Below are 24,652 nucleotides of genomic sequence, written 5' to 3'. Positions count from 1 at the left end.
ATTTATAATTATATATTATATATCAAACCATATCAAACCATTGAATTTTAACTAACAGATACTGCAATTTATGACTGCATTATAATTTACGAAAAACAAATTCTTGTTCTGAGAATTCAGTTCAACCTTTCAGTTACAATTTGCTTTCATTATGTAGTGAAGTTTAATTTTTTCACTCAGTTTCACCAGGTTTGGTAATTATTTAGTATATATATTTATATTTTATAATATATTTATAATTATTTAAAATTATTATTAAAAATTATATATATATATATATATATATATATAGGAATTTTTATTTATTTATAGATTTATTTATTTTTTAACACACATTAGTAAAAGGAAGCAGACAAAAATATCAAAACATTGATTTTTAACTAACAGATATTGCAATTCAGATACTGCGATTTTATAATATATTTTATAATTATTTAAAATTATTATTTATAATTATATATATATATACACTACCATTCAAAAGTTTGGGGTCAGTAAGACTTGTAATAGTCTTTAAAGTAGTCTCTTATGCTCATCAAGGCTGCATTTATTTGATTAAAAATATACAAAAAATAAAAAATAAAAAAAACAGTAATATTGCAAAATGTTTTTACAATATAAAATAATGTTTTTTATTTTAACAGACTTTAAAATAGAATTTATTCCTGTGATGAAAAGCTGAATTTTTATCAGCTGTTATTCCAGTCTTAAGTGTCACATGATCCTTCAGAAATCATTCTAATATGTGGATTTATTATTAGAATGATCAATGTTGGATAATATCAATAGTTGTGCTGCCAAATATTTTTTGGAACCTGTAATTTTTTTTTTCAGGATTCTTTCATGAATAACAAGTTTTTACAGTGTTTATTCAAAATATAAATATTTTATAACAATGTAAATTATTTATTATTAACTTTTAATAAACTTTTAATTATTAACTTAATACATCCTTGGTGAATAAAAGTATTAATTTCTTAAAAAAAAGAAAAAAAAGAAAAAGAAAAAGAAACAATAAAAATGTACTGACCCCAAACTTTTGAACGGTAGTGTATATATATATATAATTTTATTTATTTATTTTTACCACACATTAGTAAAAGGAAGCAACTCATGATTGCATTATAATTTACAAAAACATATTCTTGTTCTTAGAATTTAGTTCAATCTTTCAGGTACAATTTCCTTTCATTATGTAGTGAAATTTCTTTTTTTAACTACGTTTTACCAGGTTCGGTAATTATTTATTACATATTTTTATATTTTATAATATATTTCATAAATATTTTATAATTATTTGAAATGATTATTGAAACATTTTCACTCAGTTTTATTTAGTTGTTAGGCTGATATTATAATGTATATTAAAAAATGGATCTCAGACTCAGATCTACAGACTTGCGTTGTATAAGGGACGCTGACACTTTACAAAAACGTTTACGCTAACAACGTGACCACTAACTAATTTGAACTAACAATGAACAATACTTTGAAAGGATTTTTAATCCTGGTTAATGCTTCAGTGTATTTCTGCATATACTGATTCATTTTAACACTGCATTTATAAATTAAGCTAAACCAGAATTAGCATTCTGTAAACATTTATATTTTAACGTATTGATCCTAATTGTGTTGCCGGTGATTTTTATGAGTACATTAATATTTTATTCAGTGGATAAATTCACGCATCCCTGTCATAAACGTTCCTGTACAGCAGGAGGCAGCGGAGCTTCAGACAGCGCATGCGCGTCAAACAGAGTCGAAGAAATGTTTGTGTACATGTGATCCTCCATGTGACAGGAAATTAATGTAGAAATAAAGTAACGCTTCATTTATTTATTTGTTTATTAATGCGACACGGCAAAAGCATTGTCATGGTTCGCGAGGGAATTTGATCTCCAATAAACTACTGTACAACTAAACGTCAGGTCTCTTTGTTTATGACTAGCGACTGTAAGATTTACCTACATGATGTTTAAGACGCTGTCATATGCTGTCTCAGACTTTGAACCCAAAGCCCATCCAATATACTCCTCTAAAAGCCTGAAATAAGCAAAAAAGTAAGATTTGACAGCCAGAAGAACTCTTGATACACTTTCACAATGCCACCCATGAAGAACAACAATGTAAAAAGGTAAGACATGAACTGACATATCCATATATGTAGAGAATAATGTAATAAAAAATGCAGCTGTTTTTGTCTCCAGAGCAGTTTTGATGAAATTTTGAACTCTATGTGTAACTGCTGTCACTTATTGAAGTTGTACAGTTGTGCTTTTCCTCAAGACCAAAGCTAGACTGGAGGTTTGTGCAAAGGTTCTGCAGAATTCTGAAGATCCTTTTCCCATCCTGGTCCAACCAAAGTGTCCGCATGTTCATGACGCTTCTTGGAGTCACGCTTTCAGGTATTTAATATTTTTTTTGGGTTATAACGGCTTGTTTTGTCTTCTATCTTAGTTTATTCAATTTCTTTTGTTTCAGTTCAACTCGTGATTTATCAAGTGGGTCTTATTCCAAGTCAGTTCTATGAGGTTCTGTCTGAGAAGAATTATGGGAAGTTCAAAAATCTGGTGCTGTCTGCGGTTATGCTCATTCTGATTAATTCAACGGTGAGTTTTGTCTGTTATGTATGTAGTTTTCTAAAGGTTGCTTTGGGTAAAAGCATCTGACAACAACTCACTTTACTTTGTTGTAACCCTCAGCTATTCTATTATGGTAAAAATCTGGGTACGATTTTTATAGTGGAGGTAAAAACGCTGAAATATCCAGGTCAAAATGACTCACAAACACCACATTCATCACAACCACATTCCATGGGTTAACCAATGTTTCCGACAACTCAAAAAATGAGCCAATCAGCAGCATAACGGGGCTGATAGATATTATATATAGTCAAAAGTTTACATACACTTGATTCTTTATACTGTGTTGTTACCTGAATGATCCACAGCTGTTTTTTTTTGTTTTGTGATAGTTGCTCATGAGTCCCTTGTTTGACCTGAACAGTTAAACTGTCCGCTGTTCTACAGAAAAATCTTTCTTCTTTGGCTTTTCAGCATTTTTATGCATTTGAACCCTTTCCAACAATGACTGTTTAATTTTAAGATCCATCGTTCCACACTGAAGAAGTTTCAAATGCTCACTGTTGCTCCAGAAGGAAACGCGATGCATTAAGAGCTGGGGGGTGAAAACTTTTGAACAGAATTAAGATGTGTAAATTTTTCTTGTTCTGCCTAAATATCATATTTTTTTCATTTAGTACTGCCTTTCAGAAGCTACAGAAGATACTTACATGTTTCCCAGTAGACAAAATAAGTTAAATTTACCCTGATCTTCAAATTTCAAAAGTTTTCACCCCCGGCTCTTAATGAAGCATCAGTGAGTGTTTGAACCTTTTGTAATAGTTGCATATGAGTCTCTCAGTTGTCTTCAGTGTAAAAAGATGGATCTCAAAATCATACAGTCATTGTTGGGAAGGGCTCAAATACACAAAAATGCTAAAAACCCAAAGAATTTGTGGGACCGTAAGGATTTTTCTAAAGAATTTTATGTAAATATCCCTACAAATATTAATGACAAGTGTATGTAAACTTCTAAACGGGGTCATTTTTATAAATTAAACTATTATTTTCTCTTGTGAACTATATGTAAACATCTTTTATGTGAAATATCTTATTCAGGTCAGTACTAAATAAAAATAACATATTAACATATATTTTGTATGATCCTTCTTATTTTGGTAAAATAAGAATGATCATACATTTTGCAGATTCTGCAAGGTGTATGTAAACTTTTGATTTCAACTGTTGCTTTGGATAAATATGTCAGCTAAATACTCATAGTAAATCACTAACCCACAAAAAAATCTGTTCCTCAGCTGAAAAGCCTGGACCAGTACATTTCCAGTCTGCTGTATGTCAGCTGGAGAAAGTCTTTGACTGAAGAACTCCATAACACATACTTCAAGGGACGTGTTTACTACACCCTCAACGTACTGTGCAAAGACATCGACAACCCGTAATGTATTCACACAACATTTATGAAGTTATATTACTTAAGAAGACTTCATTAATTCTGCTCTTTTAATGGTTTATTTTGCGTTTGTGTCACGTCCAGAGACCAGCGCATCAGTCAGGATGTAGAAAGGTTATGTAAGCAGATGAGCACTATGGCGAGTCGACTTCTCATTTCGCCATTCACAGTGACCTACTACACCTATCAGTGCTTCAACAGGTGTTTATTTGTGTTTTTCCATCTAGTTTTGCATTGAAAGATTTGCTAGTATAACTTACGTGTTTTTTTTTTTTTTTACCTTCTTGTTCCCGCAGTGCCGGCTGGATTGGATTTGTAAGCATCTTCGGCTACTTTGTGGTTGGAACCATCATCAACAAGATCTTGATAGGACCCATTGTGTCCATGCTCGTTGAGCAAGAAAAGTTGGAAGGAGATTTTAGGTAGACCTGAGAAATGAGAAATATAAATTACACTCAGAGATACTAAAGCAGACGTCATATGTTTATGGCTGTTGTTCCTATCAGATGATGTACTTTGGAGGAATGCAAGTTCTCTTTTGCTTTCCATCTTTTTCCAGGTTTAAACACATGCAAATTAGAGTGAATGCAGAATCTGCCGCTTTCTACAGGTTAGTATGCACTTTTAGATTTTATATCCAATCACAGAGCAGGAGATAATTTGTTGTGTTTTTGTTCAGGGCAGGTAAGGTGGAACACATGCGGACAGACCGAAGGCTGCAGATGCTCTTATCCACTCAGAAAAGCTTGATGAACAAAGAGCTCTGGCTTTACAGTAAGGACTCCTGAATTAAATAGGCATTCAGAAGATTGTACAGTTCAGGTCAAAAGTTTACACCCCCCCTTTCAGAATCATTAAAAATGTTAATTATTTTACAAAATGCATGTTATTGTTTATTTATTACTGACCCGAATAAGATATGTCACATAGAAGAAATTTACATATAGGCCACAAGAGAAAATAATAGTTGAATTTATAAAAATTACTCGGTTCAAAAGTTTACATCCCCTGGATTCTTAATTCTGTGTTGTTACCTGAATGATCCTAAGCTGTGCTTTTTTTTTTTTTTGTGATAGCTGTTCATGAGTCCCTTGTTTGACCTGAACAGTTAAACTGCCTGCTGTTCTTCAGAAAAATCGTTCAGGTTCCACAAATTATTTGTTTTTTCAGCATTTTTGTGTATTTGAACCCTTTCCAACAATGACTGTATGATGCATCGTTAATGCATCGTTTTTCCTTCTAGAGCATCAGTGAGTGTTTGAAGCTTTTGTAATAGTTGCATATGAGTCTCTCGGTTGTCGTTAGTGTGAAAAGATGGATCTCGAAATCATACAGTCATTATTGAAAAGGGTTCAAATACAAAAAAATGCTGGAAAACCAAAGACTTTGTGGAACCTGGAAAGGTTTTTCTGAAGAATAGCAGGCAGTTTAACTGTATATGACAAACAAGGGACTCGTGAACAACTATCACTAATCAAGAAAACAGTTGAGGATCATTCAGGTAACAACACAGTATTAAGAATAAAATGTATGTAAACTTTTGAACTGGGTCATTTTTATAAATTAATTTTTTTTTTCTTGTGGACTACATGTCAACATCTTTTATGTGAAATATCGTATTCAGGTCAGTACTAAATAAACAACATGGATTTTGTATGATCCCTCTTATTTTGGTAAAATAATTAACATTTTAATGATTACTACAAATGCTTATTGTTTTGCTTCTTTTTGTTTCAGTTGGAGTGAACACCTTTGACTATATGGGCAGTATCCTAAGCTACATAGTGATCGCGATCCCCATCTTTGCTGGAGAGTACGACGGCCTGACACCTGGAGAACTGAGTGCTCTTGTCAGTAAGGTAAGTTACTGTAAACTGTATTTAATGTGGTGGACTTCAAGACAAACACAAGTCTCTGTTGTACACAATAAGAGGATAATCACATGTCTCTTTCAGAACGCTTTTGTCTGCATCTATCTGATAAACTGCTTCACGCAGCTCATCGATCTCTCAACCACAGTGTCTGATGTCGCTGGATACACGCACCGGTGAGATGCACTAAGGCTGCTTAAAACTGCATCAGTGTTATTATGATTGTTCATTGGTTATTCTAAAAATACTCTGCTTTCTTTTGCTTCCAGAATTGGAGAACTGCGGGAAGCGATGGCAGAAATTGCCAAGAAACAGTATGACCAGGATCAGTACGATCCACTTTCAAAGGACATACCTTACAGGTAATTTAAAACTAATTGAAAGTAATTTAAGATGCAACTACCAACAAACAACATTGGTTCACGTTATATCAATACTCAAACTCAAGATCTAATACAGATCTAAAAGAGTGCCTGATAGTCCTGAATGTACGTTAAAAAAAAGCATTTTTAATGCTTTTAGATAGTGGTAACCCTGATGCATAGTAAAGATTTAAATTGACATGATAAAGCTTTATTATTACGATTACCGTTAATATTTTTACAATAATAATCCTCTCAGTGATCGGGAGCTTCAGAGTGTCCCAGCAGACACAGCGTTTGTGCTAGATCGTCTCTCCTATAAATCACCCGTCTCAGAGGAGCTGCTGGTGAAGGATCTGACTCTTAAAATCAGTCAAGGAATGCACATGCTCGTGGTGGGAAACACGGGAACAGGGAAGACCTCCCTGCTCAGGGTACTCAACGGCTTGTGGGAACCATGCAATGGTAAATTGCAAAGATGACAGATGATAAAATGATCAGATGCAGATAAACAAATCTGAACTGTTGAATCATATTGCTTTTATGTTGCTCAGGTTCTGTGGAGATGACCACATGTTTTGGACCAAGGGGTGTGCTTTTCCTGCCACAGAAAGCATATCTTACTGATGGCACTCTCAGAGAGCAGGTGAGAGAAGAGAAAACATTTGTTGTTACTAACTATGCAAGACTCTGAAAACAAATTGTAATTATTATGAACAAAAACTACATATATATTTTAATACACACTAATTTGCTGACTTTCCCTTTAGGTTATCTATCCATTAAAGGATATATATCCTTCCTCAGGTACAGTACCTAATTAAAAAAAAACTAATGATATGCATTATTAATAATAATAGATTAATATAGCTCAAATATAAAGTACTTTTGACTTACAACTGTGTATGCAATGTGTAACAAAAATAAACTTTTTTGCCGATGCAAATTTTCAAAAATGCAAAAATTTCAAGATCTTGAAAACGTGCCAATTAAACAACACACTTCTGGTGGTGTAAATATAGATTATGATGACATATCACACTTTTAACCAATATAAATTCTTCTTTTAGGGTCCATAGATGATGAACGAATATTAAAATACCTGGAACTTGTTGGTTTGGTAAGACTGAACTGCTTCTGTAATGTCTATTATTGATTTCTGAGAATGTTTTGAGTTCAATATGCTTTCCTCTTTATCTTTTCCTGATTAAAAAAAATAAATAAAATTGTGCATTTTGTCTGTTAGTCTAATCTTTTGACCAGAATTGGAGGACTGGATACAAAAGTAAACTGGAACTGGTGAGAAATAAACATCTACAAAAAATGTGTTTGTTTTAAAAACATACAAAAATGTAATTCCTTCAATTTTCACAGGTATGATGTTTTATCGCCAGGAGAAATGCAAAGGCTTTGTTTCGCTAGACTGTTTTACCTCCAGCCCAAATATGCAGGTCAGTTCCTACATAATCGCATCAAATTTCCTGTTTTAATTGCTAGAATCAGCCAAATGGATCCCATTCGTGTGCTATGTCATGAGTATGACATGCGTTTGTTTCAGTACTGGATGAGGCCACTAGCGCTCTAACGGAGGAGGCCGAGGGTCAGCTCTATAAGGCCTGTAAACAGCTGGGAATGACCCTCATCAGTCTGGGTCATCGTAGCACTCTGGAAAAGGTGATGATCTATGACCTTTTCACATTTACAACACAACATGGCAAACATTATTGTGAACTTTTGTATGGCCTGTACTTAGAATTTTTTGTGTTTTTTAAACAGCATCATGATGTCATGCTGCGACTGTGTGGAGGTGGCCAGTGGGAGCTCACCAAACTCAAAGAGGCGTGAACTTACCAATTATAATGAGAAAACATTGGTAAGTTTTGTGGTTAAGGGGGCATTCATGCTTGAGACTCTAGAGAAATAGTGTTTACGTGACAGTATACTGTGATTTACTGAAGTTTCTGATACACTAATAATGCAGTATCTAGAGTTTTTTTGCTACTGTTTCTGTACTTTTCATATAGCAATGTTTTTTTGTTATGCAAGTATATGCTGCTTTATTCAACCTTTACTGGTTGTTTCTTGCCAAATGGATTTGCCAAAAAAAGGGATTTTTGTGATGAAGGACATTTCAGAGTATTAATTTTGTAGTAATTTTGGATAAAGTGCCTATGGAGTATATTTCAAGTAAAGTTGAGGTCAAAAGTTTACATACACCTTGCAGAATCTGCAAAATGTGCATTATTTGACCAAAATAGAAGGGGTCATACAAAATGCATGTGTTTTATTTTTTTTATTTAGTACTGATCTGAATAAGATATTTCACATAGAAGATGTTTACATATAGTCCTTCTGTTCTTCAGAAAAATCCATCAGGTCCCACAAATTCTGTTTTTTCAGCATTTTTTGTGTATTTGAACCCTTTCCAACAATGAGGGACTCATATGCAACTATTACAGAAGGTTTAAATGTTGACTGATGCGTAAGAAGTAAACACAATGCATTAAGAGCCGGGGAGTGAAAACTTTTGGAATTTGAAGATCAGGATAAATTTAACTTATTTTGTCTTCTGGGAAACATGTAAGTATCTTCTGTAGCTTCTGAAGGGCAGTACTAAATGAAAAAACAAAACATGATATTTAGGCAAAATTTAAAAAAAAGGTACACATCTTCATTCTGTTCAAAAGTTTACACCCCTGGCTTTTAATGCTCTAATAATGTTCAAGACAAACAAGGGACTCATGAACAACTAAAATAATAAATATTTTGCAGGTTCTGCAAGGTGTATGTAAACTTTTGACCTGAACTGTATATATTTTATAATAATTAAATATTTTATCAGCATGACTGAAATTAAACTACTAATGTCCAAGCGAATGTCAAAATGGTCATTTTGTGACCATTGATTGTGATCATGTGATCATTGTGATCATGACCAAATCGATCATGAAGCTTTTAAAGGAAAGCTGTTTGCTTCAAAGGGTTTTTCTTCAGAGGTTGCATTTGTTTATATCATTCTGGAGGGGAAAAAAATGTGTATTTTTGTGTAATTTCTCTGCCTGACCAGTAGAGGGCCAACATTTTCCAGCCACAGAGCTGAATCACAATTCAAATCTATTAATTTTGTATGAGTTTAATTAAACTCAGAATTAAAAGAACTCACTCTATTCCTAATACATGTTTTATTATTGACTCTTTGGCTAGAAATACTTTTAAATAAATACTTTTTCTCAAATGCATTTTTTTTAAAGACAAAAGTATTATGCAAATTTATCAGGAAAACTATGGGCCATTTGGATGAAGTACAGTAGATGAGTGAAAAAATGTACTGCCCCACATCCCACTATATCTGCTTGCTAGAATACAGTATATTTAGCGCCAAGTTAAACTTAGCAAACATTCTCACTTTATGTTTAGAAACAACATGATCTGTTCTGTATTTTGTATTTATAGTATTCTGTATATACAAGTCATGCATATAAAACCTCTGGCCACAGTGAACTGTATGTATTTTAAAGAGTTAGCAGTTGCCATGTAGGGAACACTTAAGTAGTTAGAGTTTAAACAAAACTAGTTATTTAAAGAAATCATGGATAATTTGCATAGCCAGACATTTTTGTTTTAAGCATTGCAGTACAAGCACTGAGCATTTGTATTAAGCCTATATTAAAACCAGGCAGGATAGTGAAAGTGGCACATTTGCAACCTAAATCAGCATAGAGCTGAGCTCAAAATTATCCCTCCCACCAAAGAGTTTGACTGATCCCACTGCTTGAGTTTCAGGCAGTTTTAAATGTGAGCCTGGCCGACCTGCTGCTGTCAATCAACAGGCACGCTGGAACAGATAAAGGGAAAGACCCGCTAGTCATTCAGGAAAATATGAGACAATCAGTAGAGGAATAACTAAACCATCACAAGGGTTTGTGAGGGAGTTTAATTTAGTAGAATGAGTTCAGATGAATAAGCATTAATTTCTTTTTTCTGTACTGAGATTAATTGAATTTTAAACCTCCTTAATGCACACTAAATTTGCAGGACTGTTCAAACATAAAGTTCATAAAGGAAAAGAAAGTTAATAATTTTGATAAAATGCTACAAACCTTCTGTATTATGTAACACTGTATTACTGTATCTTAATGATTCTACATATTTTAATAACAACAGGCCTAAGAGCAATACAATTTGATTTGTCATACTCATCATACTTAATGTAATATAATTTAAAATCATGCTTGTGACTATTGCACTCGTCAGAGATATTTACTGCAATATACTTTAAGCCCATAGAATGTAATAAAAATGTGCAATTAGTTAATGCATTACGTAAATAAAACAATAGCTCTGTAGAAACTTAAACAGATTTTCAAATCTGGAGAAACTGTCAAAACTGAACAGGTTGAGGTGAAGCGGCTGTTCAACAATAACAGTCACTTCACCTCAGTCGGACATTTGCTCCGGTAAGTGACGGATCTATTTTCAACGGGAGGTTGGACCGATACAGGAGCGTCACACAGAAAGCAAAGACACTGGGGGATAAAACACACTGTCCTCCCCTTCTACAGTTCACGGAATTTACCTGTTTTCACGAGGATATTTTCACATGCCAACATCGGATATTTATGAACATCTCCATCGGATATCAGTAGCTTGAGGAGAAAAAGGTAATTTTTTTATTGTTATAAAATAATGCAGGGTGAAACTTTCGATATCTGAAAGAATTCCTGTCTCTTGCTTTTTCAGTGTTGCTATGTTATTTTATTACATAGGTGTCGCAAATTCAGAATTGATTACGTTTCTTTATTTTGTATCTCAGTTTAAAACATTACGTTGTTTTTAATTATGAAAACGATTTTCTCACAAAGAGGCAAAAACACATGTTGCTTTTTGAAACGAAATGTATAAGTTTAGAAAAAATGTGCCATTGACAAAAACATGCATATCATACAGCAGGTCAGATCTCTTCTACAAATGGACATAGTGCAGACGGAGTCCGACAGCTGAGGTTATTTTTGGGATAGGCAGCTCAGGGTAGTGAGGTGTTAGAGATGGCAAATGTCATGCTTTTCAAAGACCGACATCCTTTTGTTTAACTTTGCTATACTGGAATTCCACCTCATCAGTAAAACTGACTTTCTGTGGTCAGATTTCACTAGATCAGCTACTGTCCTGTTGGAGATGGTAGATGCAAGTGTTGACCTTTCATTTTATAAAGATGTAGGTTAATATGTTTAGTGATTCTAGATAGAAGGCTTCCCAGTTCTTTTATGTGTCATTCTGTTTAAAGTTCTACCAAAAGTGGAAAGTGTTCATTTTGACCACCCCATGTTTTGTTGTCTTCTAGTCCATGTTCATTTGCTCTGATGTCATCTATGTACTAATGTCCCTATGAACAAAAGCCACCTAACTTTTAGTCCCTTTACATTCACAGTTGCTCATTTGGAAAAATGGACCAAAGATATCAATGAGCTGTCCTGCTCTGCTTTTAATTTTATTGCATGCAGGAGAGTGTAGTAGTGTTGTGACATTATTACAGTATGTCATAATCGGCTTGTGCATCTGATAGACAAATAAAAAAAGGATGAATTCTCAAGCATGACAAACTTGTTTTAATGCTTTGTTTATACACTTGACTCTATCAACCAACTAGCATTATCGCAAATTTGTGGTGGGATACTGGAGAGGTTTAAGTGGGCATCTTTTAAAGTAGGCATCTCTGATTTCTCAAAATGTCTATTTCAGGATCTTCTTGACATGGTTATTTGTCATTAGCAGACCCTCTTTATTCAAGGTGGCATACAGTAGGGGAGGGTGGGGTAAGATGAGACATTTTTACTTGTGTTGTCTTCAAGATAAGGGAAAATGAGGCAAAAGTACAAGTACAGGATGTTTCCAATCATTTCAAATTATCAGAAAGTATCTATGACAAAGCGTTCTAAAAATATGGTTTCTTATAAAAAAGTGTTCCTGTGGCTCAGTTTGCCCCAGGTTAGGGGTAAGTTGACCCGAGTCAGTGGGTAAGATGAACCATCTGATTGAATCTGATTCAAACCAGGGTGAATTTTAAAGATAATTTACCTCTTTCAAAAAATCAAACAGTCATATTTCTTTTCTTAAAGCCAACCTAAATGAAATAAGACCAGTCAAATGAAGTTTATCAAACACCAAAGTTTTAACCTTCCCAAAAACAGACTAAACAGAGAGTTAGTTGAGTAAAATTAAATCAAAATTGAATTAGAATGAAGGAATAAATGTCACTGAAACTAATAAACATTTTAGTCAAAAGATTCAATATTGAACAGACCCTTAGGGTTTACAGGTGAAAAGATCTTATTATAATGTGGTGAAAGGCATCTTCTGGTTCTCAGAGAAGAATCTGGTGCATTTGTACATTGTCTCTATCAAATAAACTACAAATAATATGTGTATATATGACAAACCAGAGGCTGGAAAACCTTAACTTCAGTGCTTTATGGTGGGATAAGTTAAATTGTTGGCTCAACTTTCCCCATAGCTGGCATTTTGGAAAAAAACTAGCTAGTTAAAAAATTCAGGCAAATATTTAGCTAAATTATTTGCATGGTTTTATATGTTGCTAAATCACCTATATGCATCAGAAATATTTTTAGACCTGGATACATTTGCTTTGCTGATGTAACTGCAATGGCATCCGTTATGCTAAAATTTTACTTTGACAAGCCAAAAACAGTTTTTCAAGTAAATGGGTGTCTTCCACTCTCCCATGTGTTTCTCCTATTCACAGTCTGGCAGAAATTATGTGTAATTCCAAAACACATGGTCACATGACTGTTAAACTGTACAGTTGCCAAGATACAGGGGGGTGGGTCAGCTTACCCACTGGCTCAACTTACCCCACTATGCTAATTTGAAAAGCAGCTTTCCAGAAATGTCCTTGAGTTTAGTAGCAAGATGTAATGGCGACAGGGTGCAAATGTGTAAAACGTTTATATAATCTCAGTGTTTCTTCTCTATGCATAGACCACAACTTTAGCTTTTATTAAAGTGTGTTGTTTCATCTCTGCAGAAAGCAGGAATGGATCAGAATCTGTTTGGTGGGGCTCCACGCTTCCTAACTCGACCCAAGGCCTTCTCGCTGTGCGTGGGACGCGATGCCTCCCTCAGCTGCACAATTGTGGGAAACCCCGTTCCTGTGGTCACCTGGGAGAAAGAAAAGATGCGTCTTTCTGCAGGTGGACGCTTCAAAACAGTAGAAGATGGTGACGTTTACCGACTTACCATCTATGATCTGACTCTTGAAGACAGCGGTCAGTACATGTGTCGTGCCAAGAACAACGTCGGAGAGGCATACGCAGCTGTGACCCTGAAGGTGGGACTGCCGGAAACTGTGACTGATCGGGCCCCAACGTTTACAGTAAAGCCTGTCTCCACCCGTGTGGGTCTAGGGGGTGATGTTACCTTCTACTGCCGGGTGGCAGCCCATCCAACACCCAACTTTGATTGGGAAAAGGATGGTCGCTACCTGGGTGAGACCAACCGCATCAAGATAACCTCAGAAAGTGACTCCAGCTCCTTGAGGATCCAGAGCGTTAGGAGCTTGGACAGCGGTACCTACACCTGCCGTGCCCAGAACTCCATCGGTCGCGCTCAGGCCGCTGCTGCTCTGGTGGTCGACCTTCAAGATACTCGTCTCCTAAATGCAGACAAGAGCACATCCCTCCTCTCGCACATGCAGAAGCGCAAACAAGAGATGCGGAAGGACATCTCCTTATACCGCACCATGGAAAGCTCCTCAGCTGCGCTTACAACTTCGTCTTCCATGATTACAGAGGAGCTTGGAAGCTTGGGACTTGCCTATGATCAACAGCAAAGGGTTTCGGCCTTAACCAGCATGTTGCCCAAAGGTGTGTTCACCCGCACCTGCACGGTGACCGAGGGTAAACATGCAAAGCTTAGCTGCTTCGTCACAGGCCATCCCAAACCTCAGATCATCTGGAGGAAAGATGGGGCGAACATCAGCGAGGGTCGCAGACATGTTATGTATGAGGACCAGGCTGAGAATTTCATCCTCAAGGTGCTCTACTGCAAGCAAAATGATAATGGGCTGTACACCTGCAATGCATCCAACTTGGCTGGACAAACCTATAGCGCTGTGCTAGTGATTGTCAAAGGTAAGAATAATGTCTGCAGGGCACTTTATGCATCCTAATTGATCCATTTGCTGTCAGAATAAGTGTCTACATTCAGTTTACACTTGGATCAAAGCAGAAGAACTTTAATGTTCACTTTAACCCCATATAATGTTTAAAGCTTGTAAACTTGCATGCACTAAGTAGTCCTTTTTGGGAGAAGCAAAGTTTTCGTTTGTGGCTTGAACAACCAGATCCATTTATACTTATCTGAGTCATGCCTTGCATAAGTCTCCTCCTGAGGTGGTTGAGTTTTTGGATTGCAATGGCTTGAGGGGGTGTTTACACTTGGTCTTATGCACTTAGCCAATCACTAACCAAAAGTGAACAGATTTGTGCAATCATAAAGAAAATGTAATATTAGAACTACACAAGTACAGTGGTTTACAAAATCATGAATCAGTCAAAGAATGTCATAATTTTATTGAGGCTGGCACATAAGACTACAATGTACGTCAGCACAATAATGACTCTGTTAAAATATAGTTTGCCCTAATAAATCACCAACTTTAAAGTGAAATTTTATCATCTAATGACAGCCATCTTTGCTTTCCAGCTCAGTCTCTGCTTAGCAAAGTGCTTGTAAGTGTTCAACGAGGGTGTAGCATTACACCTATTTTCTGCTAGTGATGATTAGCTCACAGTTGTTGTGATAGCTAGCTGCAAAATCACTTCTGACACCATTACGTGAGTGACTTTCCAAGTGACGTGTTCAGGGTTTGTGAAATTAATCTGTATCCAAATTGTGTCAACTAAGCCTACCTAAAATAATGATCTGCACAGATGTAAACATTCTGTATTCATATGGAGTTCTAATTTTAGCCAGAAGTGTAGCAATAATGTTTTGCCACTTGTTACTATGTCTTAATCTTGGTGCCACAGGCACCTGAGAGAAAGGTCACAGAAACTTAGCCGAATGCCAGTTCACCATTGCAGTGCAAAGTGCAGTGGCGTCCATGTGAAGGGATTAGGAGTGTGAAGTTCATGACATTTAAGACTGTTTTTTAGTGAACATGTTCAGATTTCAAGTGATTGACTTTAAGCTGGTAAAGTACAGACTCTCCTGTAAGTCTGTATTTTGCACACAAACAGATTAAACTTCATATAATCTCAGTAATGCATTCATTTTATTTGATGGTCAGCTTTATTTAAAGGGTGTTTCCCCCACTTTGAAGTCCACTTATGTTCTGAACACCAAAAAGGTCACTTGCAGCTGGTTTCCCTTCTGGTTCACTTTAGCTGAACTGGCTAAGATTCATCTGAGGTGTACCATATTCTTGGAGAAAGATATTACTTCATACACTATGTCTTCTCTATGTTCACTAAACATATGTCCTTCCCAGAGCCACAAATTCCCTTCAAAAAGAAGCTGCAGGATGTCGAGGTTAAGGAAAAGGAAACCGCAACTTTGCAGTGTGAGGTGCCAGTGCCGAACACAAAGGCCAGCTGGTTTATGGAGGAGACCCGTCTGGAGGAAAGTTCCAAGTACCGCATGGATGTGGAGGGGACCCTGCGCCGCCTTACTATTCATAATGTCACCACCAATGATGATGCCGTGTACATCTGTGAGATGAAGGAAGGCAGCCGCACTGTGGCCGAACTTACAGTGCTGGGTAAAAACTCCAGAGAGGAAGCCATTCCAATATGGTTGGCTAGAATGATGCTGAATTGCTTTAACCTGGTGCAGCACAAAGTGATTTTTCTCTGCACTTTCAGGCAACATCACTAAAAAGCTGCCGAGGAGGACAGTGGTGCCGGTTAGCGATACCGTGATCTTCTGTGTGGAACTGGAGAAACCGGTAGATGATGCATACTGGACCAGGAATGGGGAGAGGCTGAAAGAGGACTCCCGAATTATTATCGCCCGCATTAACAGGCAGTACACACTGACCATTCGTGAATGTACTGCGGAGGACTCGGGCGAGGTGGCCTTCATCGCCCGTGACTGCAAAACATCCACCCGCTTCTCTGTCACAGGTGAATGCATTTGTAAATCAGACCACAAACTTTCCAAAAGGTTTCCTGTTTTCTTATAATTTGAAAATGTCCACAAAAATGTTACCACAGTAATCAAGTCAAATCGAATGACACAGCAGTTACTAGAATATGCTGTTCTTCAGAAAAGTCCTTCAGGTCCCAAAAATTCTTTGGTTTTTCAGCGATTTTGTGTATTTGAACCCTTTACAACAATGACTGTATGATTTTGAGATCCATCTTTTCACACGGAGGACAACCGAGGGAGTATTACAAAAGGTTCAAATGCTCACTAATGCTTCAGAAGGAAAAATTATGCATTAAGAGCGAGGGGTGTATACTTTTGAACAGAGTGAAGATGTGTACATTTTTCTTATTTTGCCTAAATATTGTAGTTTTTTCATTTTGTACTGCCCTTCAGAAGCTACAGGAGATACTTACATGTTCCCCAGAAGACAAAATAAATTCATTTACACTGATCTTCAAATTCCAAAAGTTTTCACCCCCCGGATCTTAATGCATTGTTTTTCCTTCTGCAGCATCAGTGAGCGTTTGAACCTTCTGTAATAGTTGCATATGAGTCCCTCAGTTGTCTTAGGTGAGAAAAGATGGATCTCAAAATCACACAGTCATTGTTAGAAAGGGTTCAAATGCACAAAAATGCCTATAAACCAAAGAATTTGTGGGACCTGAATAATTTTTTTGAAGAACAGCAGGCAGTTTAACTGCTCAGGACAAACAAGGGACTCATGAATAACTATCACTAAACAAAAAAACAGCTGTGGATCTTTCACAATATTAGGAATCAAGTGTGTGTAAACTTTTGAACAGGGTCATTTGTATAAATTCAACTATTATTTTCTCTTGTGGACTATATGTAAACGTCTTCTATGTGAAATATCTAATTTAGGCCATTACTAAATAAAAAATAACATGCATTTTGTATGATCCCTCTTATTTTGGTAAAAATAATTAACATTTTGCAGATTCTGCAAGGTGTATGTAAACTTTTGACTTGGTGGTGACTCTACTGGTACATTTCTTTGATGGTGTTTCAACAGGCACCATAATTGCTTTTCACATGTACTGAGATTAACACTATTATAAACTTTGACTCCAGCACCAAGGAAACATCCTCCGGATCCCCCAGTTGAGCCAGTGGTGCGGAACAAGACAGATTCATCGATCACACTGTGCTGGTCTCCACCAGACAGCGAACGGCCTGTACCCATCACCGGCTATATCGTGGAGCGCAGGAAGGTGGGAGCCCAAACCTGGGTTAAAGTCACTAGTACGACTGTGTCTAGAACTGAATACACTATCAGTGAAATTCCAGAAGAGGCAAGCTATCAGTTCCGTATCTCAGCGGTCAATGATTTTGGCCAGAGTTCCTACTTGGAGGTTCCTGGAACGTTCTACCTTGGTGAGAAAGCTAATTTCCATATTTAAACTACATACAGAAACAGTTTCAAATCATTGTTTTTCAGTAAATATGTTGGAATTTATTTCATCAGAGCCCACAGCATCAGTGAAGACAGCCCTGATGAACGGCAGTGCACATGTAGGTGAAGAAGCAACCTTCACTGTGGATCTCTCAGCCGTATGTTCTGGCTCTTGGACCATAAATGACAGAATGATCCGCAGCGGTTATGAGTATCTGATCACACGCTCAAAGACCACACACACGCTGGTCATCAGGGAGGTGTCCATGGAACTAAATGGAGCACAGATCAAGTTTGTGGGTGGCGGATCTCAAAGTGTTGCCACACTTAGTGTGAAAGGTAAGCAAGAAAAAGTTTGTGAAAACTTGCTGTAAGCAAAATAACTTTCTAAGCGTTCATGATATTTTTCATTGATCTTCTCTAGCCGCACCTGCACGTTTCACCAACAAGTCTTCTCAGGTGGAGGTGTTTACTTTCAGCATGCACTCCTCTGCTCAGATGTACACAGAAGTATCCGATTCAAGTGTCCAGGTGACAACATGCACTTTTTGGTCAAAATAATAAAAAATCCTGTACCAGTTAAAACGGTCTTGTTCAACCAACTTTAAAATGCAAAGGGACAAACTCCAAATGTCTAATAAGTGTGTGGATGTTCATTTTGAAATATAACTACATGTACTGTCTGTGCTTCAGGTTGTTTGGATGAAGAATGGGAAAGAGCTGAGGATGGGTAAAAAATATGAAGCCATAAGTGTGGACCGCAAACGTATACTGACAGTCCACAACGTTGACAGTGAAGACGTGGGCATCTATGAATGCGTGTGCGATGGCGATAAAATGTCTGTCCAACTTTCCCTTAAAGGTGAAACGAGCCACCTTCCTCCTTAGTTACTGACCTTCAGTTATCTTGTGTTATTTTATTGCCTCCATTTATAATAACTTATACAGTTGAGGTCAAAAATTTACATACACCTTGCAGAATCTGCAATATGTTAATTATTTTACCAAAATAAGAGGGATCATACAAAATGCATGTTATTTTTGATTTAGTACTGACCTGAATAAGATATTTCTCATAAAAGACATTTACATATAGTCCACAAGAGAAAAATAATAGTTGAATTATAAAAATGACCCTGTTCAAAAGTTTACATGCATTTGATTCTTAATACTGTTGTTACCTCAATGATCCACAGCTGTTTTTTTTTGTTTTGTTTTGTTTTAATTTTTTTATTTAGTGATAGTTGTTCATAAGTCCCTTGTTTGTCCTGAACAGTTAAACTGCCTGCAGTTCTTCAGAAAAATCTAAAAATTCTTCAGGTCCCAAAAATTCTTAGTTTTTTTTAAAAAAAAATTAAGCATTTTTGTGTATTTGAACCCTTTCCAACAATGTCTGTATGATTTTGAGATCCATCTTTTCACACTGAGGACAACTGAGAAACTCATATGCAACTATCACAGAAGGTTCAAATGCTCAATGTTGCTTCAGAAGGAAAAACAATGCATGAAGAGCTGGAGGGTGAAAACGTTTTGAATTTGAATATCAGGGTAAATGTAACATGTAACATGTAATCAGGGAAACATGTAAGTATCTACATGAAAAAATATGATATTTAGGCAAAATAAGAAAACTGTACACATCTTCATTCTGTTCAAAAGTTTTCACCCCTGGCTCTTAATGCATCGTTTTTCTTTCTGAAGCATCAGTGAAAGTTTGAACCTTCTGTAATAGTTGCATATGAATCCAACAGTTGTCCTTAGTGTGAAAAGATGGATCTCAAAATCATACAGTCATTGTTGAAAAGGGTTCAAATACACAAAAATGCTGAAAAAACAAAGAATTTGTGGAACCTGAATGATTTTTCTGAAGAACAGCGGGCAGTTTGACTGTTCAGGACAAATATTTGGCAGATTCTGCAAGATATACGTAAACGTTTGACCTCAACTGTATTTACACTTAATTTGCATAAATTAAAGTGGAACTTTAAATTGTGTTTATAGTGAAAAACGCATCCTTCCAACCAAATAATAGGAGAGAAATACACACTGGTGCATGCTGTTTGCAATTAAAATCAGTGCTGAGTAGTGAGTGCTTTATATCCCAGCACAAAAAGTACATAAGGTTCAGAGTGAATATATGGTGTAAGCAGTCAGTGTTGACAGCTAAAAGCAGCTGGGCTTTAGCTGCTCAACAGGAAGTGTTGAAGGGTGCGTTTGTCAGGTAACAGATCTGCTTAGCACTCTTGCACTTTCAGGTATCACATTCAGTATACTCTGGGATGTGACGAGTGCTTTTGATGTGTACACAACATTAAAATGTAGGAGAAGAGAGTTTGGGTTGTCAGCATTTTTGACTGTCAAATTTTTATGTTTAATGTGTGTTTTATAATGTATTTCCTATTCCTAATCAAGTCAAAATCACAGAGAGATGTGGCATCTAATCTTCCATTTTCCACCTAACAGAAGAACCAGCTAAGTTTGTTAACAAGCCGAGGGCTCAGCCCCAGGAGAGTGATGCTCTGGTGGGCGACGTGGTGTTGAGATGTGAGGTTGCTTCTCCTGGAACTGCTGTTGTGTGGAAGAAAGAACAGACAGAAATAATGGAGGACAAGAGGACAACTTTTATATCTCAGGGGACACAAAGGAAGCTGGTCATCAGGGGTGCCAAGCAGAGCGATGAAGGACACTACTCGTGTGAGACGGCAGAGGACAAAATGACATTCCTGGTCAAGATAAAAGGTAAGACTATGCGCTAATTAGTCTGAAACTAAAAATTAAAATGAGCGGGATTAATCAGACATGCCACAATACCTAATTAATGTCATAACTTTATGGTTTTTTGAACAGTGAAGCTAAACGCTAAATGCTCTTACAGCTAATAAATGATTTAATAAGTAAAATTAATAGTTATACCAGCCTTGTATAAGTTATATTAAAGTTTAGCATGTCATTTATCAGTATCAGATCTTACTGAGGACAGTAATGGACCTTCGAAGGGACAGATCTTTTTAGACAATTCTAGATCAATTCTAGTCTTGTGAAACAATCATTAGAGTGTATTTTTCCAATTTTGGAGATGTTTGCAGAACTGCATCTTTTTTGATGTTTTACTAAAACAATGAATGTTCTTTTTAGAAACTCGTGCTGCTTTCTCCAACAAAGACTCCTATCAGAAGGAGGTGAAGGTTTCAACCTCCCAGAAGGCTACACTGAGCTGTGAAGTCTCTGATGCCAAAACTGAAGTGAAATGGTTCAAGGATGGCAAGCAGTTGATTTCCAGTAAGACCGTTCACGTGGAGTCAAAAGGCAAGAGCCGTCAGCTGGTGCTGGAGAATGTGGAAATGAAGGATGCTGGAGAATATACCTGTGAAGCTGGAAATGAAAAGTTGGTCTTTAAGATTCGGGTGGAAGGTAAGACAAAGATGCCAGAGTCTTGGCTTTTTTTAAGGTTCCATTGTCTCAATCAACCATGACCAAACCAATGTTTACATGTTTTCTGATACTGTATTTCTAAATCTTGATTCCTGCACCAGACATTCAAGCCGCCTTCTCCAGCAAGGACTCCTACCAGAAGGAGGTCAAAGTAGCAGTTTCCCAGAAGGCCACACTGAGCTGTGAGGTCTCTGACCCCAAGACAGAGGTGAAATGGTTCAAGGATGGTAAGCAGTTGAGCTCCAGTAAGACCATCCACATGGAGTCAAAGGGCAAGAGCCGTCAGCTAGTGCTGGAGAATGTGGAAAAAAGGGATGCTGGAGAATATACCTGTGAAGTTGGAAATGAAAAGCTGGTCTTTAAGATTCGGGTGGAAGGTAAGAACAACATGCCAGTGTTTTGGCTTTTTTTAAGGTTCCAGTGACTTTACATAAAACTAAATGCAGTTTCTAAGACTATTTTCCCAAATCTTGATTTCTGCGCTAGACATTCAAGCCACCTTCTCCAACAAAGACTCTTATCAGAAGGAAGTGAAGGTTTCAGCCTCACAGAAAGCCACACTGAGCTGTGAAGTTTCTGATGTCAAGACTGAGGTGAAATGGTTCAAGGATGGCAAGCAGTTAAGCTCCAGTAAGACTGTATACATGGAGTCAAAGGGCAAGAGCCGGCAACTGGTGCTGGAGAATGTGGAGAAGAAAGATGCTGGGGAATATACCTGCGAAGCTGGAAATGAGAAACTTGCCTTTAAAATTCAAGTGACAGGTATGGAAACTTCCTTGTGTTTGTCTGTTGGGTTAAACGGAAGAGTGTGATTTATGCATTGCCTCTGGTCAAAAAAGTTTTCCACAAGATTTTATTAATGTGTCTTCAAAACGTCTTATATACATATGTTATACATTATCTTAAGTGATATATTCACTCAGGGCATACTGTTTATTGATACTGTCCATTGCCCAACCAGACATTCAAGCTGCCTTCACCAACAAGGACTCCTATCAGAAGGAAGTCAAAGTAACAGCTTCACAAAAAGCCACACTGAGCTGTGAAGTTTCTGACCTTAAGACCGAGGTGAAATGGTTCAAGGATGGCAAGCAATTGAGCTCCAGTAGGACCGTCCACATGGAGTCAAAAGGCAAGAGCCGTCAGCTAGTGCTAGAGAATGTGGAGAAGAAGGATGTTGGAGAATACACCTGTGAGGTCGGAAATGAGAAACTTGCCTTTAAAATTCAGGTGACAGGTATGGGAATATTCTTATGTTTGTCTTTTGGTTGTCTGTTTCTATTTTAGTATTTCTTCCTTATGAAAGAAATCTAAATTACAATCAATCAATTAAGCTTGAAAAAAGCTACTTTTATATGTAGCGAAAGAGTTTGTCTTTGGTGAAAGAGAGTATTGCATAAGATAGAATTAATTTATGTTTGTAGATTTATTGATGCATAATTTTTCTGTTCAAGAAGAAGTAATATAAATATTAAAAAACAATTTTTTCCTCATTTCAATGCTACTGAAATAGTAATAGTCTGCAGTGAGATTTGGATTTGTTTGCTTTCTTGATTTTTGATCTCTTCTGGATTTCTCAACCATTAAGTCCTTGCAGTATTTGATGTCTATAACTAAAAGTGAAATATTTACTCAAAAAATACGGTTTTCTAATTTTGAATCCATGTTACAATATGCCTGCCCAACCAGATATTCAAGCTGCCTTCTCCAACAAGGACTCCTACCAGAAGGAAGTCAAAGTAGCTACTTCTCAAAAAGCCACACTGAGCTGTGAAGTTTCTGACCTCAAGACTGAAGTGAAATGGTTCAAGGATGGCAAGCAATTGAGCTCAAGTAAGACTCTCCACATGGAGTCAAAGGGCAAGAGCCGTCAGCTGGTGCTGGAGAATGTGGAGAAGAAGGATGCTGGAGAATACACCTGTGAGGTCGGAAACGAGAAAATTGGCTTTAAAATTCAAGTGACAGGTATGGGAACATCCTTGTGTTTGTCTTTTGGCTGTTTCTATTTTAGTATTTCTTCCTTATGAATGAAATTAAAATTGCAATCAATGAATGAAGGCTGACAAAAGCTAATTTTACATTGGTAAAATGTCATTTTCCTTGGTGAAAGAGACCATTGAGTAACATACAATTAACTTATGTTTGTAGATTTAGTGATGCATAGTTTTTCTGTTCAAGAAGAGGTCATTTTAAAATTAAAAAGCAATTTCTTGCTTATTTCAATGCTACTGAAAAAGCAGTAGTCTGCAATACACATTCTATGATTTTTTGTATCTTTTCTGGATTTCTCAACCATTCAGTCCTTGTAGTATTTGATGTTTATAACTTAAAGTAAAATATTTACTTAAAGAATACTGTTTTTTAATATTGGATCCATATGCCTGCCCAACTAGATATTCAAGCCGCCTTCTCCAACAAGGATTCCTACCAGAAGGAAGTCAAAGTAGCTGCTTCCCAAAAAGCCACACTAAGCTGTGAGGTTTCTGACACCAAAACTGAGGTGAAATGGTTTAAGGATGGCAAGCAGCTGAGCTCCAGTAAGACCATCCACATGGAGTCAAAGGGCAAGAGCCGCCAGCTGGTGCTGGAGAATGTGGAGAAGAAGGATGCTGGAGAATACATCTGTGAAGCTGGGAACGAAAAGCTGCCATTTAAGATTCAGGTGACAGGTATGGAAACCATTTTTGACTGTTCACCTTGACAATCTTCTTTGGGTTATTTAAAAGCTGCCATGAAAATATTTCTTATGTTTTGTCATATTCAATTTAACTGCAACCCTACCCTGCTGAAAAATCTGGCATTGCTGGTTACCAGCATAAGGTATATTTGCATGCTGGTTTTCTGGTCCCCAGCTTGGGTTGCTGGTTACTGGTTTACTGGTCACCAGCATAGGACGCTGGTTGCTGGATTGCTGGATCCCAGCATGGGATGCTGGTTTGCTTGTCCTCAGCACAGTAAACAGATGTGCTGGTGGACCAGCATAAGGTATATTATGCATGCTGGGACCAGCTTGGGATGCTGGTGTGCTGGTGGACCAGCATTTATTGTATTTTGGGTGCTGGTATGATCCCAGCAGGACCACAACCAGAATTATTATTATATAATATTATTATATTATTATACCAGAATTTACCCGCATAGGCCATCACTATACCAGCATAAACCAGCCTGGGCCAGCATAATACCAGAACTAACCAGCGTAGACCAGCATTATACCAGCAATAACCAGCATAGATCAGCATTATATTAGCATAAACCAGCCTGGACCAGCACTATACCAGTATAAACCAAGCTGTACCAGCACTAACCAGCATAAACCAGCCTGGACCAGCACTACACCAGCACTAACCATCATAAACCAGCTTGGACCAGCT

General features: G+C 37.0%; 2 protein-coding genes across 4 annotated transcripts in view; both read left to right on the top strand.

The window, feature by feature from the left end:
* Positions 1-1,762: 1,762 nt before the first annotated feature.
* abcd4 (ATP-binding cassette, sub-family D (ALD), member 4) lies at positions 1,763-9,439 on the top strand. Of its 3 annotated transcripts, none has more exons than XM_051098136.1 (19): positions 1,763-2,134; positions 2,287-2,405; positions 2,482-2,609; positions 3,878-4,017; positions 4,117-4,233; positions 4,329-4,454; positions 4,592-4,642; positions 4,712-4,806; positions 5,770-5,891; positions 5,988-6,079; positions 6,173-6,265; positions 6,525-6,730; positions 6,820-6,911; positions 7,036-7,072; positions 7,336-7,385; positions 7,512-7,564; positions 7,640-7,716; positions 7,824-7,939; positions 8,042-9,439. In XM_051098136.1, the coding sequence occupies exons 1-19, from the start codon at positions 2,103-2,105 to the stop codon at positions 8,108-8,110; spliced, it is 1,815 nt and encodes a 604-aa protein (XP_050954093.1). In that variant the 5' UTR covers positions 1,763-2,102; the 3' UTR covers positions 8,111-9,439. The 3 variants fall into 3 exon arrangements, with proteins under 3 accessions (XP_050954093.1, XP_050954094.1, XP_050954095.1); XM_051098137.1 differs by having other exon boundaries at positions 2,270-2,405; XM_051098138.1 differs by lacking the exons at positions 1,763-2,134; positions 2,287-2,405; positions 2,482-2,609 and having other exon boundaries at positions 3,932-4,022.
* A 1,022-nt stretch (positions 9,440-10,461) lies between these two features.
* The window catches only part of obscnb (obscurin, cytoskeletal calmodulin and titin-interacting RhoGEF b), a 56,427-nt gene continuing 42,236 nt past the window's right edge, over positions 10,462-24,652 (top strand). Inside the window, 15 exon segments of the mRNA XM_051098132.1 lie at positions 10,462-10,926; positions 13,308-14,412; positions 15,774-16,043; positions 16,147-16,407; positions 17,525-17,827; positions 17,919-18,185; positions 18,271-18,377; positions 18,540-18,708; positions 20,310-20,585; positions 20,982-21,257; positions 21,380-21,655; positions 21,765-22,040; positions 22,240-22,515; positions 22,968-23,243; positions 23,672-23,947. Of these exon segments, the coding sequence (XP_050954089.1) occupies positions 13,317-14,412; positions 15,774-16,043; positions 16,147-16,407; positions 17,525-17,827; positions 17,919-18,185; positions 18,271-18,377; positions 18,540-18,708; positions 20,310-20,585; positions 20,982-21,257; positions 21,380-21,655; positions 21,765-22,040; positions 22,240-22,515; positions 22,968-23,243; positions 23,672-23,947 (4,405 nt within the window). The 5' untranslated portion in view covers positions 10,462-10,926; positions 13,308-13,316.

The sequence above is a fragment of the Labeo rohita genome, chromosome 24 (genome assembly GCF_022985175.1).
Source record: "Labeo rohita strain BAU-BD-2019 chromosome 24, IGBB_LRoh.1.0, whole genome shotgun sequence".
Taxonomy (NCBI): Eukaryota; Metazoa; Chordata; class Actinopteri; order Cypriniformes; family Cyprinidae; genus Labeo; species Labeo rohita.
This window is presented reverse-complemented; position numbering and strand designations above follow the sequence as displayed.